The 16,219-nt window shown below is 34.2% G+C and overlaps 2 protein-coding genes and 1 pseudogene across 11 annotated transcripts; 2 read left to right on the top strand and 1 right to left on the bottom strand.

Annotated features, from left to right (window-relative positions):
* Window positions 1-631: 631 nt before the first annotated feature.
* On the bottom strand, window positions 632-4,119 carry LOC125186856 (prefoldin subunit 6-like). 9 transcript variants are annotated; one of them, XR_016130316.1, is made up of 8 exons: window positions 3,951-4,118; window positions 3,752-3,822; window positions 3,541-3,665; window positions 3,088-3,148; window positions 2,396-2,455; window positions 1,643-1,718; window positions 1,355-1,471; window positions 632-770 (listed from the first exon to the last, which is right to left on the bottom strand). XR_016130316.1 is itself a non-coding variant. In XM_048083328.2 (6 exons), exons 1-5 carry the CDS (start codon window positions 4,018-4,020, stop codon window positions 1,381-1,383), a joined length of 417 nt encoding a protein of 138 aa, XP_047939285.1. In that variant the 5' UTR covers window positions 4,021-4,119; the 3' UTR covers window positions 632-770; window positions 1,355-1,380. The 9 variants fall into 9 exon arrangements, 4 of the variants coding, with proteins under 4 accessions (XP_047939285.1, XP_088914234.1, XP_047939286.1 ...); XR_007170515.2 differs by lacking the exons at window positions 1,643-1,718; window positions 3,088-3,148 and adding an exon at window positions 935-1,030 and having other exon boundaries at window positions 3,951-4,119; XR_016130315.1 differs by lacking the exon at window positions 1,643-1,718.
* Window positions 4,120-5,107: 988 nt separating this feature from the next.
* LOC125186235 (ornithine transcarbamylase, chloroplastic-like) lies at window positions 5,108-7,592 on the top strand. Its single transcript, XM_048082588.2, has 5 exons — window positions 5,108-5,412; window positions 5,641-5,975; window positions 6,525-6,656; window positions 6,762-7,037; window positions 7,286-7,592. Exons 1-5 carry the CDS (start codon window positions 5,211-5,213, stop codon window positions 7,466-7,468), a joined length of 1,128 nt encoding a protein of 375 aa, XP_047938545.1. The 5' UTR covers window positions 5,108-5,210; the 3' UTR covers window positions 7,469-7,592.
* A 2,847-nt stretch (window positions 7,593-10,439) lies between these two features.
* LOC125190811 (DEAD-box ATP-dependent RNA helicase 16-like) lies at window positions 10,440-15,638 on the top strand (annotated as a pseudogene). The gene is made up of 15 exons (XR_016130500.1): window positions 10,440-10,738; window positions 10,814-10,963; window positions 11,038-11,127; window positions 11,240-11,356; window positions 11,439-11,539; window positions 12,043-12,157; window positions 12,365-12,496; window positions 13,098-13,163; window positions 13,326-13,499; window positions 13,843-13,938; window positions 14,108-14,248; window positions 14,723-14,805; window positions 15,002-15,039; window positions 15,112-15,326; window positions 15,409-15,638. The product of XR_016130500.1 is annotated as a DEAD-box ATP-dependent RNA helicase 16-like (transcript).
* The last annotated feature ends 581 nt before the right edge of the window (window positions 15,639-16,219 follow it).

Raw genomic sequence — 16,219 nt, 5'->3', positions numbered from 1 at the left:
AAAATTAAAAGAATAAAGGCCAAAATTGGTCTTGAACATATGGTCATTTTACGTTTTTGGTCCTAAACATTATCTTTTAGATTTTGTGGTCCTGGACATATGAAAATTTGATCATTTTATTCTTCCTTCAACATTTCCGTTAAAAACTAACGGTCAACGAGTTTAATCCCGATTTTGACCAAATTAAACTTTTAATTCTGATTTTTTACACTCTAATTAATTCCTTAATTATTTTTACACTTCAATTTCATCTACATCCTTTTGACCTTTACTCAAATTAAAAACACAATGTTATTGCATTTACAATGATTTCTATCAATAAGTACTCATATTTTAAAGTAAGAATAGAAAATCGTTTCTTTGCTGGATTAATGCTACGCAAACGCTCAAATGTCACAAGGGGTGAACATTTAATTTAATTTAATTTTTCCAAGTGCAGTACGATGAAATGATTTTTATTCAACAACTTGTGTATATCGTATACACATAACATGTTACGAGGGACTTGAGGTCCAAATGATGAAGAAATATAAACTAATACAAACTTGATTACAATAATACAGTGCCAATTATAAAAACCAATAATGGAATAATCAATTATTAATCAAATGCTGAAAAACAATTATTCAAATTGAAATTAAAAAACACTTATTTCATTTGAACAATAATGATACAAAAATGAAACGAGACATGATTTTCAAGATCTACAACAACAAACACATGGGCATGGAGATGCAACTAGGTAATGTGGTGGAACCCCCAACTCCAGCCTACAAACAAACAATTATTTTCGCAAATATCTTAAAATCACCATCATGGTACCATAAAATGCATGTGATTATTTTCATATTAGCAAAGTATAATTTTTCAAATAGCATATGATCATATTCATATTGTTGGTGCAGCCACACAATTCATGTATTAAACTATGAACCTCATGGAGAATTCGATCCTAGCTCAGGATGAACGCTTGTGGTATGCTTAATGCAAGTCGGACGGAAAGTGGAGTTCCATCAGTGACAAACACTGTCTGCCATTAAAAAAAACGTCCCAAATAATAAATTTTGATATATACTAACAGGATCCAGAACTGGAAAGAAAACTGCAAAAAATAACCTCTGCAACACACTAACAAGACCAAAATCTGAAAGATCTATCAAGTACGCAAACACATAATCGGCCCCGAGTGCTACGTGGGGCCTTAAGTTTCAAGATTCAAGAATGTCATCATGGTATATATGCATGAGAATTTATCCACGATTGTCCAGCATCAAAATCATGCCTTCCATTCAGAAGTTGCTTCATGAATGTGGTAAGTGAGAGATGAGAGAGCAGCCACTATGTTCAGCCTTACCCACAGACACATAAGCTGATTGCCAGTTAATATGGCATCGAAGACGGTTCTCCAAATTCAGACATTTGAAAACAACCATCACTTTTACAGAAACCTGTAATCATGAGAATATTCTTCCTGCAGTAAAAAAACCCTCCGCTCAATTTATACATGTATGAATGAACCGTATGTAGACATGGAATAATCACTAGTAACAAGACAAATATAGCAGGTTTCAAATACTTCTTCTATATTCTAAAGATTCGAAAAAACAATATTATGCGGCCAAAGGAGAGACACGTGACTTACTATAAACGTGACATCTCTAGAGAGTTCATTTGATACCAAATTTGAGCATTTCTATGGCTAGCACGTATTCCTTTCCCTTCAAAAGAGAATCAAGGCTCTAATAGCTAGGTTTCAAAGGCAAATGTGTTCAAAGATGGCTGCTTGTTCCTTCTTATCTAAAGCTTCTGATATGGAGAACTTCTAATGTTATTTTATTCCTTCCCATCATTAAATTAAGCTTCACCTTAAAGCTTTCTTATATTCTAGACTACTGCCTATCTAATCCTTTTCAACCTAAAAGCAGCATGATTCTTCCAGCAAAATCAATTCATTGAGTTAACGAATTTAGGGATTTCAACCTAAACCCAGAATAATTCTTCCCTTTCTAAATTCATCTCATGGAGTCAAGACAAAGAATGGTACGCACTCACTAGAAAAAGTTCAGAAACAAATCAGTCAAACTTTAAAGACAAAATCCATTATACAGACAAATAGATCTGAACTAAAATTACAAGGCTGAGTTCAGTCGTGCACGGCCAAAATTTTACAGGAGATGTCATGACTGATAGCACGACTATGAATTCCATATGAGAAAAATATCATCCCCCAATAATGATTTCAACTTATGCATATGACAATACGGAGTTGGTATCACAGCGACTAAAGTCCTCATCATTTACCCAAAACAGAAAATATTAATGTATGAACTGCAATTTTGATATGAAGAGGCCACGTCTATGTTCAAGTGAACCAAGTGATAGGGGTTGCACGTACATATTAGGCCTTTGCTTTTCCAGCTTGAAGAGCCTGGATTCTTTGTTGTAGCTTGGCAATCTGCACAATCGTATTTAAGAAATCAGGTGAAGATAGAGCTACGGGATGCTAGAAGAAAATACTAATGGAAAAAAATACAAAATGCACCGAAAGAACGTAAATAAAATTGATGCTACTAAACTCGCTAATTCAGGTGGAACTGAAATTAGGTGCAGTAAACAAGAATTGAGTATGTTCTTTCAAAGAGGAAACCTTTTTGTATCTAGAATACTAACAAAAGCATAAGCAGTAATCAATTTCACGAAACTTTACAAAGTAATACTCCTTATCAAACATTTGAAAATTTCATATAATTCATTTTAAAATAGTATGTCCCAGTAGATACACGAACAATCCAATCCCATGACAAATGGCAAGTATACAAATGCTATCATTTTTTTAACAGGATACAAATGGTATCAGTTATTCGTTCAAATAATTTGAACTTATACAACATCATAATATTGTCTGACAAGCTCCAAGCAGCAGTAGGTCTTTCTTAATTAAATCTTAAGAAGAGAAAGTCTCATTATATGCCAATTGCCAAATGCCAAAAGAAATGGACAACAAATTGTGACAAGAATAACTTTGACACAATGATACACAGTACTCCAAAATTCACATAAAAAGAACAAAAAAGAATATTGACAAACCGATTCTTGCTTGCTATTTAGTTTTTCTTGTAAATCTTGAAGAGTACTATCTAAGCGTTTCCTGGTGCAAGAAACAATAATAAATATAAATGGCAAAGCAATAGCAACCAAATGAATTCTGCAGGTCTACATTCAACACCTCGGAGTAACATGCCAAAAACAATAAACAAAAAATTTATTACTATTAATCAGTTAATAAGATATTACACCAGTGCATTAGTTGTCAAAGTATTGCACCAACTTCTAATCATATTTAAGCAAAGGACATTCGATTTCCCAAACCAGCTCCATACCTTACATAGCAACTACCCTTCCAATCAAATGAATCCCACTTAATCCATCCACAAACATTATGTGTGCAAATCTTTTCAACAAGTAAATATATCATATATGTATATGATTATGTTCAGACTTTTCCTAAAAACAAACATCAGCAAACAGAGAAGAGCATACAATTCGGCAGAGATATATTCAATCCGCTTCCGAACATTGGCATTAGCCTCAGCCAAATCCTGCTTCACTAGCACCGGACCAATCAATTTGTACACATTCGTGTCCTCGTTCAACAAATCCAGTTCCTTCAAAAACAATCCAGCAGAAAATCACAAACTCACTGAAGCACTATAAAACCGCAGCTCAAACTCAGATTATAAAGACAAACTACCTTGAGCACGAGCTCGTTTTCGCCGAGCTGAATGGTGTACTTCTTTTTCACTTGCTGGTTCTTCTGAATATCTGCGCATTTGCATACAAACACTTGATTTCAAACAGCAATAGAAGATAATTCGATTGCTGTGTTCGCGTGTATCGGCGCGCGCTAGGGTTTAACTTTAGAAAATGGAGAGGGGTTGGGAAAAATTTACCTTTCTCAAGTTTTCTGAAATCGTTGGCTTTGTTCTCTAGATCGCGTGTCAGCTCCTTGATAGCGGCCATCACTCCGCCGCCTCGCGCCTCCGGAAAATCCGATTACTTTAATTCTCCAGCGACGGCGCTGGAAATCCGATCTCGGCAGTGTAATGCAATGGCTCGAGTTGAAAAGAAAAAAAAAATTATTGTAATTTGAATGGGCCTTGAATTTGGACCGTTTGTTTGGGCTTGCTATCGTGGATTTGACAAATGTGACTCAATGCACAAATGTGACCTCTTGTGAAGAGAATAAAAATTAGAAATTTTTTTTTAAAATGTTTATCAGTATGAATTTTGATTAAAAAAAATGTCAATTAGAATGGAATGAAATGTATAGTGTATCTAAATTGTGGCTAGCTAGTCATATTTAGTGCTTGTTTGCTTCTTTCTATTTGAAAAGGTAAGAAATAAATATTGACTTGAATAAAATATACTAGTCCCACCAAGTAAGAAATAGTTGATGGACTATGGTGTTTCATATTTGGCTGACAACACGCAAGTCCCTTCCATGCATTCGGACAAATATGTCCCTATCATTTACTCGTAGTTCCTTCTTCTACCCCTTCCGTCGATTAAAGCGGCAAAACGAAAAAAGTCAACTACCCAAGCTTATGTCCTCGCCGGACTATGGCCCCTCCACTTAGCGGCCGGATATAAGACTGCACACACAAATCGCACTTGTTAGATCCAACCTTATTCAAGAACGGCGAAATGGGTATACATGTAGAATTAAGGATACCGATAAACTTTTGTATGCAATATGTGAATGGAGGGAAATCCAAAAATTTGATGGATAGTTTGGTAAATGCCCACCAGCTTTATTGTCATGATTGGATCTCATTTCTAGTAATGAACATCGTATCGCATGAGCCCTTTAAGTTTTTTAAAACTTATGTATAAAAACGAAAAAGCAAATCGATTTACAAATATTATTGGTTTATGGCTAGTTGAGATCATGTATAGTTTAAATTCGCAAATTCGTTCCATAGATGTTTATTTTAACCTACAAACTATAATTATAGTACTCCACTTTATTGAAAGAATAAGATAATAAAACTATAAAAGTACTCCTACGTACTAGTATACACTTTTTTAACTTTAACGGCGTCGTTTCCCCGCAAGAAATGGCTGATATCAGCTGGGATCAATTGACTTCATCCCTACCAAATCACACCAACAAATTCACTAACCAGTAGACCACACTCAAACCCAAATCAATGGCGGCGACCATTTCTTGCCACCTCTCCTCCGTTTCCTCACCGGAATCAGCTCCGCTCTCATCGTCGTCCTCGCACTCGCGCGGTGCTAAAAACCTCCTCCGATTCCCCAGCGTCTCTGTATCCACTCCTGCAATTCCTCAACGAATCTCGTGCCAGGCTGTTTCTTCTGCGCCGCCCTCGTCTTCTGTCAATCTTAAAGGTTCGCGCCTTTTTTTCCTCTCCCGATGTTCTTCACTGATGATCCTTGATATTTTTCAATTTTGGGGGGAATAATTTTATCCTAGTGAAGTCAAAGCTCAATATTTCTTCATTTGATGGAAAATGTATGTTTCTAGGTGTTAAAAGTTCGATTTCTAATTCATTTGATATGCTAGCAACAGTTACAGATTATCACTATTGATGTTTGGAAATGAATTTGATATTTCAGCGGAATTAGGCCTTAAAGATTTCCTTCACATAGATGATTTTGACAAGGAGACTATTTTTAAGATCTTGGATCGGGCCAAGGAGGTCAAGGCTCTTATTAAATCAGGAGAAAGGACATACCTCCCATTTAAAGGAAAAACTATGGCTATGATATTTGCCAAACCGTCTATGAGGACAAGAGTCTCGTTTGAGACAGGCTTTCATTTGCTCGGAGGGCATGCTCTGTACCTTGGGCCTGATGATATCCAAATGGGTAAGAGAGAGGAAACTCGCGATGTTGCTCGCGTACTGTCTCGCTATAATGACATCATTATGGCACGAGTTTTTGCTCATCAGGTATGCTGGTGAGTAATTACATAGGGGCATCCAACTTCTGAATGCACGTGTACTTTGGTTTCTACTGTCTCGGTTGTAATGTCAAAGCCCTCTTGTTTTTCCTGAAGATGAACCTTTGTCTAATCTTTTGCTTCTTTTTGTTTACTCTACATTCCAAAATGTATTTCATTGTAGGCGTGTGTATAATAATAGAAAATGTTTATGCTTCATGTATTTGATCATTTCCATGAGTCGTACTGGTATGTTAGTAAAAAGAAAATGTTATTGATATTTGTATGACTTGGGTTCTTAAATCTCACAGCCAAGCCAATATATGTATTTAAATGTTCCTGCTTCTTAAAATAAGTAGATATTCCCTATTTCCGATATGCATTCGCTTAAGGAGGATTGTTCGCCGATCTGTTTCTCAACATTACCAACTTCAGCCATAATGTGCATGTCCCTTTAATTCGAGGGCTGGATAATGAAATGAATTGGTTGCAGTTTGGTCTGTTATTTCAAAATCTGTTGTTTTACTATGTATGTTAAATCAGTGTTTTTGTTTTGCAGGATATTCTAGATCTTGCTAACTACGCCACTGTCCCTGTGATCAATGGCTTGACAGACTTTAACCATCCTTGTCAAATTATGGCTGATGCACTCACGATCATTGAACACGTTGGTCAACTTGAAGGGACAAAGGTTAGCCTATGTGCAGCTAGTTTGTAGGTGGCCATTCTTCTTTCAGTGTCGTTTTTCCTGATGATGGTTGATAACGTTTTGTGCCTCTGTTTTGGTAAATGTTAGGTTGTCTATGTTGGAGATGGGAACAATATTGTGCACTCCTGGCTGTTGTTGGCATCTATCATTCCTTTCCACTTTGTTTGTGCCTGTCCCAGAGGCTTCGAACCTGATGCAAGGACAGCTAAGAAAGCAATGAAGGCTGGAGTCAGCAAAATAGAAATAGTTAATGATGTCAAAGAAGCTGTAAAGGGAGCTGATGTTGTCTATTCAGATGTTTGGGCCAGCATGGGACAGAAGGAAGAAGCTGAATACCGTCATACAGCTTTTCAAGGATTCCAGGTATGTACCTTTAATTGATAGATGTTAATTCCAAACTTATATGGTGAAAGAAAGTGAGAATCAATATCTGAAATTAAGCCGCAGTTGAGTCAGCTCATTAGGGGGACCCCGATGTGTTTGCACTGTAGAAAAGTCTTTACATTGTGTGGTCAAATGCAGTGAAAAGTGCATAACATGCGAATTCCTGAACATGTCCGATACATCATGTTTCGTGGATTTCTAAATCATGCTGCCTGATAATTTGTTAGGTGGACGAGAAGCTGATGAAGATAGCGGGTCCAAAAGCATATTTTATGCATTGTCTGCCAGCTGAGAGGGGTGTTGAGGTCACTGACGGTGTCATTGAAGCCCCGAACTCCATTGTCTTCCCCCAAGCTGAGAACAGGATGCACGCGCAGAATGCTATAATGCTTCATGCCCTTGGGCTTTGATTGTTGAACCTTCGTATTTTAAGTAGCTATGTTTTACAACAATGTTGGTTGTTGTATCAGAGATGAGCCAAGTGTTGGTACTATTTTGAACTCGGCACTATCAAATGAAATTTTGTTGCAATAACTACTGAAATCTTGTTGCAATAAAACAATGCTAAACCAATAGATCCAAAAAACAACTCAACATGCATGTTTAAAAATGGCAATTATCATACTGGAGTTCTATCATTCATGAGACACAGTCCGTATAAAAAAGGATAGATTACAACAAAGTGGAAGCACAACTAAAATAAATGGCTCAATTTATTTATTCCAATTTGCTACTTTTACAAAATCGGTGAGTGCCTCAGGAGGATATTTAGTTGTACGGTAAAAACCTTCATCTCTAACTAGATAATTAGGCTACAAATTTAGTCCGCAGGTTTCGGGTATACCCGATCCCGACCTAATACCTGACGGATTTTGGGTACACAAAACCCAAAATTATGGGTTCGGGTACGGGTTTTGGGTACCCGATTTGTTAGGTTTGGGTACCCGCACCGGGTATTAGGGTATCCGAATTCACGTACGGGTCGAGTATTTGGTACTTGGGTATGATATTTTTGAGATTTCAGGTTCAGGTACCCAAATTTTCGGTTTTGGGTACCTGCGGATATCCGAATTTACAAGCCTAGAGATAATAACATCTTTTACTTGCATATCTACTTTTATAAATATTTGCATCAAAAACACTAAAAGAGACTTATCTCTTCCATTCCATAAACATGAGAACGAGGTAAATAATGGGACTGCACAGAAAGTAAATGTGAACTCTCTGCCATGATCGAGGCCTTTTATACCAAAATCTTTAGATGAGCAGTGGAATTTCATAAACATGTGATTTTTTTGGGAAAAAAAAAAAGCTTTTGTTGTTAACGAAAAAGCTACAAGAAATACTAACAAATATTTTAACATGTTTTGAATTTTTTTGGCAGCTATTGGTTGGATTTTTGGATATGAATATTCATGTATATATAATACAAATGTACGTAGAGAAGAAGATTTGACAATAGTTAAGGAAAATAATAATTCACTTGCTTGAATTTGAAAATATAGTCATTTAATTATTTTATTGAGTATCTGTTTTTTTAGTTCAACTTTTAATTTAGGAAAGTACTTGATTGAATATAACTATAAATTATAAAAGTGAATCTCATTGTAAAATTCAAATGTAAATATTAACTTGATTGCGCATTAAAATATAGGGTTTGAAACGTTTTGAAAAATATTTATGGTAGTCAATTTATGTTATAATTAAGTTTACTTGATTTATAATAATAATTTAACCCAAAAAAAATATGGCCCATTTTTATAAATCTAAGTCAATTATAACTCAAATCAACTGCAGTAAATATTTTCAAAAAGATTATCAAATCATTCAGTGTGAGTGAAATCTTTTTCCAAACTATACTAACGCGTGTGTATATATAAGAATATGCGGATCCTTATATGATAATATTTGCTCTTGTTTTTTCATGCCCAACAAAAACTTTTGTAGAGCATATCTAACCATTCTACTAAACTCAAATTTATTTTAGTGTAAATATCACACTAAATAATAATTTTACTTCAATCATTTACACTAAATTCAAACATAAAAGAATATTTTCCACTCACTTCTTTTCTATTCTTTTCAATTATATCTATATATTTTATCTAAATGACACACTAATCCCATGACACTTTGTCAATAACATAACTATTATATATGAATCTGTTATTTATTAAAATAAAAAAACATTACATTATTAAGAAAAGTTAAATGTAATAAAATATTAAAAAAATATTACAAGGTCCATATAAAATAACTAAAATTCAAAATTTATATAAAATAACTAAAATTCAAAACTTATATTCATTTAATGAGACCACAATTATATAAATCAAGTATCGTTCTAATTATTGTTTGTTATACTTAATAGCATATTTAGTGTGAGGAGGGTGATCGATTGGTAACTAATTAATTAACCATCACAAATCAAGACAAAATCTTAGCCATTAAATTAAAAGATCTAATGACTGAAATAATGTCACATCAATTATATTTTAAATTAAAAAAATTATTAAATAAACTTAAAGGTATTAATGTCAATTATCTCCCATCAAAATCATTTTAAAACTTTAAATTTACGTAATTCTCTCGATTTAAATTATTTTTTTCGCAAAAAATATATCAAATTAAAGATAATTTTATAAGGATTCCAACGAGATCTCACTTGCATATGTTCCGACGATGTTCAGGTGATGAAATTTAATAAATTATATTTCAATTTTCGTACATGTTGATAAGTAGATTTTATCAACAAATACAATTATTCATTGTGTTCCGAAGAAGTTTTAAGATGAATAATTATTCATTGTGGTTAATTCTTTATTGTGATATAATTTTATCTTGCCACTCCATGATTTAATGTTTACACATCATATTATGTGATTTGTTTCAAATTTATTATGTTTGAATATTGATTTGTATAGATTTTTTATTCTCATATAACTCATATTGTTCATTGATAATATTAAATTAATTAAAAATTAAAATTTAATATATTAAAAATATATTAATCTATGCATGCTAGTTTAAAATTAAAGATTTTTTTGTCGATTTATAGGCCTAAAAAAAAACAATTCTTAATACTAAAAATTAAAAGCTGCCAAATTATGTAAGTATAACCAATCAATATTATTAATATTTATATTTATTAATTCAGAAGAAAACGTGTGTAATATTTTTAACTAATCAATAAAATGTGTATTATATTAATATGGGCCAGTCCACTAATTAACTAATAATCAAATATTAATAGAAATCAAATTAGGTTATATTTATATCTTGTTCTCGTAGCAGCGCTCTTCTCCTAACCGCAGCGCTTCCGGTAAGTTTTCTACTTTGTATTTTTACTTCTCTTCCTTCCCTTTTTCCTATACATCACACGTGATATTCAGAACTAGTTTTGATGTAAAAACTGTGGAATGTGAAAAAGCAATTTTTATTGTTTACCATGCATGTATATTTGATTCTATTGAGAGATTAGCTCCCACCATCAATCAATGGCGAAAAGAAAACGCCAGCAAGACAAAGCGGCAAATGAGAAGAAGACAGCAGACGAAGTAGGAGACGATGAGCGGAGCTTCGAAGAATTGGGGCTCGAAGCCCGCCTAGTTCGTGCCTTATCGAAGAAATCAATCGAGAAGCCCACTCCAATCCAGCGCCTTGTTATTCCTCCCATCATGGTGTGTATTTTTCGCAGTTCATCTAAATTTGCGATTACTTCATTTTTAGCTTAGTTTGTGCTTTTTGCAACGCAGGAAGGTAAAGATGTGGTTGCCCGAGCAAAAACCGGCTCCGGTAAAACATTAGCTTATCTGCTCCCGCTGCTTCACAAACTGTTCGCTGATTCGCCTTCAAAATCGAATCTTGCGTTTATTCTTGTTCCGACTCGCGAGTTGTGCCAACAAGTATGTTTCTTTGAATTTATGTAGATTTTTACCTCTATTTTTTGGTGTTTATTCATTTGCCTTGAATTGTCAAGGTTTATTCCGAAGTGACATCACTTATTGAGCTATGCAGAGTGCAACTAAAAGCTGTTCAGCTAAGGAGCTCGATGTCTGCTTCTGAATTGGTTGGTAAATTTAGTTTGGAATTTGGATTTAAGTTGTTGTAAATGTAACCAGTTCTTATTTTAATCTGAATTGGCAAAGAATGGAACTTTTTTTTACTTTTTTCTCTCATAGAAAACGTCCTTGGCTGGGCTTCCTGATATCATTGTATCAACTCCTGCTTGTGTACTAACATGCTTGAAAGATGGTATTCTACAAGCTAAATCACTTTCATTTCTTGTCCTTGATGAGGTATGCACATCATCTCATATTCACATAATGTTGACCCAATTGCACCACTATATAATAATTTATCCTAAATATTTTATCTCAGGCTGATCTTCTGGTGTTGTATGGATGTGGGGACGATATAAAAGCACTTGCACAATATGTTCCAAAGCGCTGCCAGTGCCTTCTCGTGTCTGCTACTTCAAGGTTTATTTCATTTATAACGCTGCTCCACTAATTAGGTTATACTACTTGGGTTTGTACCTTTACCGTTTGAATTGAAATTAGTTGGCTCCATGGAATACTTTGGCTAGAATCTGTTATGTGTGTCATTTGTCAACGCGAGTATCGACTTACTGGAAACTGTAAATCGTTAAGTTGGCATTTTATTTTCCGAAAACAATTGCTTATTCCCAGATCAGTGGGAATCGGCTTCTATTTCTTTTTGAAGTTATGACATGTTCTGAGCTGGGTACTGGGAATATTTATAAACTTAATGGCATTGATCAGTTCGTGTTTCTTATGTGTAAATACTGCACAAAACGCTTAAGATGCAGACATGCAATACACTCTTTCATGACAGTCATCAATGTATTATCTTATCACCTGTAATTTTCTATCCATGCGTATTTGCTTTGATACTGTTCTCACTTTGTGAACTAAGAAACATGGCTATCTCTAACGCCTCCTTTAACCTGCATGTTACTCAGTGCTGATGTTGAAAAGCTGAAAAAGCTTATTCTACACAATCGATGCATTTTAACACTACCGGAGGTGGAAGACGTAAAGGACGATATCATCCCCAGAAATGTTCAGCAATATTATGTAAGTTATCTTATATTTTCTACATGTTTGTTAAAGTAAATTTTCTATTCTGGGCATGCAACTTTTGTATATTATGTGCACTTAATTACTATTTCTTTTATTCATTTTTTTGACGACTATGTAAACTAATGACCCTTTGGAGTCCCACCTGTTTGATGGGTCTATTGCCTAACAATGAACCTGTTGTTGATCTTATTACTTGTGTAGATTTCATGTAGCGCCCGTGACAAGCTTATCCATATCCTTGCTCTCTTGAAGCCGGAGCTGATTCAAAAGAAAGTGCTGATTTTTGTTAATTCCATTGACACAAGTTTTAGATTGAAGCTTTTCTTTGAAAAGGTAACCGGTTCGCTACTCAACCATATGGAGTGATGTTTTATTGAAGCCCAAAGTGAATGAATTTAAGAAACCTCTTAAGTTACCAATTTACTAAGTGTCTAGCCTCTAATATTTATTGGCAAAACATTGAAAAAGAGTTGAAATGTTTCTAAGATTATATTCTTATACCATTAGCACTAAGAAAAGTGCATTCTGTTGAAGTAATTTGATATGTTTTGCCTGTTGTGGATCTTGTGATTCACAATCAGAATAGTTGAAGAGAAACATTTCTATCACTTACAAGACATAGGGAAGCAACTAATTGAAAGATTATTGGATATAAGAATACTTGCAGATACACATGAAAATAAAAACTGCCTACTCTTGTATGTAATTTTGAATTCTCGTACTTAAATATGCATGTAGAATAACTATTGTGTTTATACCTGCTATCTTTAGAATTAATTGCTAAAATAAACATCATTGCCAAGTGAATGCGACTTTCTGTTTTCTAATATAGTAACTCTTTGGGTGTTGCCCAATGCTGTGCCTGTGTTCCAATATTGTTGTATATTTTATGTTATTAGGGATCAAAAGACTAACTACAGTTTTAATCTTGCAGTTTGGAATAAACTCTGTAGTTTTAAATGCTGAGCTCCCACAGAATTCTCGTCTACATATTCTTGAGGTACTAGTTGAAATATTCTCTTTGCTTTTTCGATTGAATGTTAGGTTTTTCATTTTTGTTGTAGAACATTGTCTTGTACAATCATTACTTCAGACTCGAACTGAGAGAAGAACTTAATTTTCGGCATCAGTTCTAAACCCTTTTTAATTTTTTTTATATCAGGAGTTCAATGCTGGTCTGTTTGATAACCTTATTGCAACTGATGACAGTCAATCAGCAGAAGAGAAGAAAGACAAGGAAACTCATGTTTCGAAAAAAAAATCTAAAAAGCACCCCAAGAAGTTGGATGCAGAATTCGGTGTAGTAAGAGGAATAGACTTCAAAAATGTGTACACGGTGAGCTAGTGATTGGTCAACTTGTACTAAGCTTAGTATTCTCTGGTTGTTTATCTATGCCATTCTGGATGGGCTTATTGAGATAGTGTCCTTCTAATCGATATTATCTAGTATCTACTCCTTTTATGTGTTAAATGAAATGAAGAATATTGTATGCCTAATTTTATACATTGAGATTTTGCCACTTTATCTGTTTGAAAGCTGTATGCTGCCCTATTCACCCTGATCATATGGCAAATTTGTGTTTTTGAATTGTTTCATCAACAGAATTTGTGCTTGTTTATTTGGTAATTATTTCTGACAAATTGATGCCACATTGTTTTGCTATTTTACTTTTTTATAGGTGGTGAACTATGACATGCCTCAAACTGCACCTGGATATGTGCATCGGATTGGACGTACTGGAAGAGCATATAATACTGGTGCATCTGTTTCTTTAGTAAGATTATTCATGCGATCTCCATTGCACCTTCAAAAGGACTTATTACTTACTACTATTTGTTTCACCTAATCAAACAAATTTGCTAGTAGCAACATTTATTGAATATTCTGGATTTTCTCATATTTATTATGGAATCTGATTCACTAATCTGAATTCCAATCTATAGGTTTCTCCTAAGGAGATGGAAATTTTTGAAGAGATCAAATCTTTTTTGGGAGAAAATGATGCAGATAACTCAAAATATATTGTTGCTCCATTCCCCTTCCCTAGGAAAGATTTTGTGGAGTCCTTGCGCTACAGAGCTGAGGTAGATTGAATTCATTATTCTTTCAGTAAAAGCTCATTTTATAAGTGGAAGAATTCCTTGAATAATATGCTATACTCATGTATTTCACAGTGTGATTCTTCTTATGTTTTCATGATTCTCTTTTCTTTTTCTCTATAAACCTTTGTGGTATAAATTAGGCAGTGTAGAATATCTTAGGCTATGCTACTCCCCACACACAATCCATCTAAACTATTTTCTTTTAAATGGTCCAAAAGCTGAGTCACATTCTTGGAAAGACACGATTTATTTATTTTAAATCCAAATACTTTAGTAATACCTAAATAGATATCCGTCAATGATCTTGATTTTGTTATTTCAGGATGTTTAATGATGCTTAATGCATGACCTTAACAGATATCCGTCAATGATGTTATTTTCAATCCAAATACTTTAGCAATACACCTAAATAGATATCCGTCAATTATGCTTAATGAATCACTTTTGTTATTTCAGGATATTTCGAGGAGCATAACAAAACTTGCAGTGAGAGAATCACGTGCACAGGATCTAAGAAATGAAATTCTCAATTCAGAGAAGTGAGTTAGCTCTTCTGGGAAAAGCAAATAGTTTCTTCCTTATCACACCTTTGTTTGGTTCTTGGGCTTCTATTTGTGACTTTGCTTAAAGAGAGTTACTTTACCACTTGGGTTATGAACTGCAATTACATGTTAGTATTGGTGTTATCTAGTTTTCTCATAGAATGCTGCTTGTCTTATTTCTGAATATGTGTAGGCTGAAAGCTCATTTTCAAGAAAACCCAAATGACCTAGGTAAAACTGAAATCTTAAAATTTGTCAACTTATTTGATAGTTGGTTGATACCTGTTGCTTTTCATTGTGTAGATCTGTTGAAACATGACAAAGTTCTGAGCAAAAAGGAACCTGCTTCGCACCTTCGTGATGTGCCGGAGTACTTACTGGATGCAACAACGAAAGAAGCTAGCAAGATTGTAAAGCTTGCTAGAGCTGCCATGGGAAATACTGGTTCTACTAAACGCAGAGGTTTCAAAGGAAAATTCAAGAAAAGTAGAGATCCCTTGAAAACATTCTCTGCTGAGGTAAAATACTTTTTTTTCTTCTTTGCTAGTTGCCTGATGAAGCATCCAGGCCATTGCAGTTTAAACAAAGTCTTGGTTTCAGGCACCAAAGCGGGGCCGGCGGCCGTAAAGGCGGAATAAAGAGGAAAGGCAAAAACCAGGATGAGTGACATACTAACACCAGAAAACATTTATCTTATTGAAGTTAAGTTGTATATTATATGCAAGCGAATTATTAATATATTGAAGAATCGTAGTGACTATTGGCAAGTTCATTATTTACTGAAATTTTTGGTCATCCCTTTAATAGGTTTGGAGTGTCACATTCCTTTTGACTTTCTTGGTGCTCATATTTTCTGTTGGAGATCATAATACAACCAGCTTGGCAACCAGTTTCAGTTTCCTGTTACAGTTTTATATTTTTTCAATAAATTAAGATTTTATTTCTTACTAATAGATAATTAATGAAAGAATTTCCACTAAAATTAATACTACTAAAAGATACTCCCTCTGTTCCATAGTAATGGAGGCAAAACTTTTCGGCACGGAGATTAAGAAAAATTGTGTTAGGTGAGTTAAATAAAGAGAGAATAAAGTGGAAAATGAAAAAAGGTAGAGAGATGAAGAGAGAAAAAAGTAAGAGATAGTAAAGTAGGTGTGGAAAAATGTATTGACTTTTACTAAAAAGGGAAATGACTCTATTACTATGGAACGGACGGAAATGGAAAAACGCTCCTATTACTATGGAACGGAAGGAGTACTATTTAAATGAAATTAGTACGTAAGATTTGCAGCTTGGGTTTGATTGACTGTGTTTTGGTAACTGAAACTAACTTGTTTCACAAAGAGCCTTAAACCTTCTTTATATCAGGTGATATCAATTTATTTTTAATTATTTTATTCTACATAACAAT

Source organism: Salvia hispanica, chromosome 5 (genome assembly GCF_029641045.1).
Source record: "Salvia hispanica isolate PSC_SH4W2 chromosome 5, Shi_PSC_v1, whole genome shotgun sequence".
In the NCBI taxonomy this organism is placed as follows: Eukaryota; Viridiplantae; Streptophyta; class Magnoliopsida; order Lamiales; family Lamiaceae; genus Salvia; species Salvia hispanica.
Note: the sequence above shows the minus strand (reverse complement) of the source record. Positions and strands in the feature narration are given on the sequence as shown.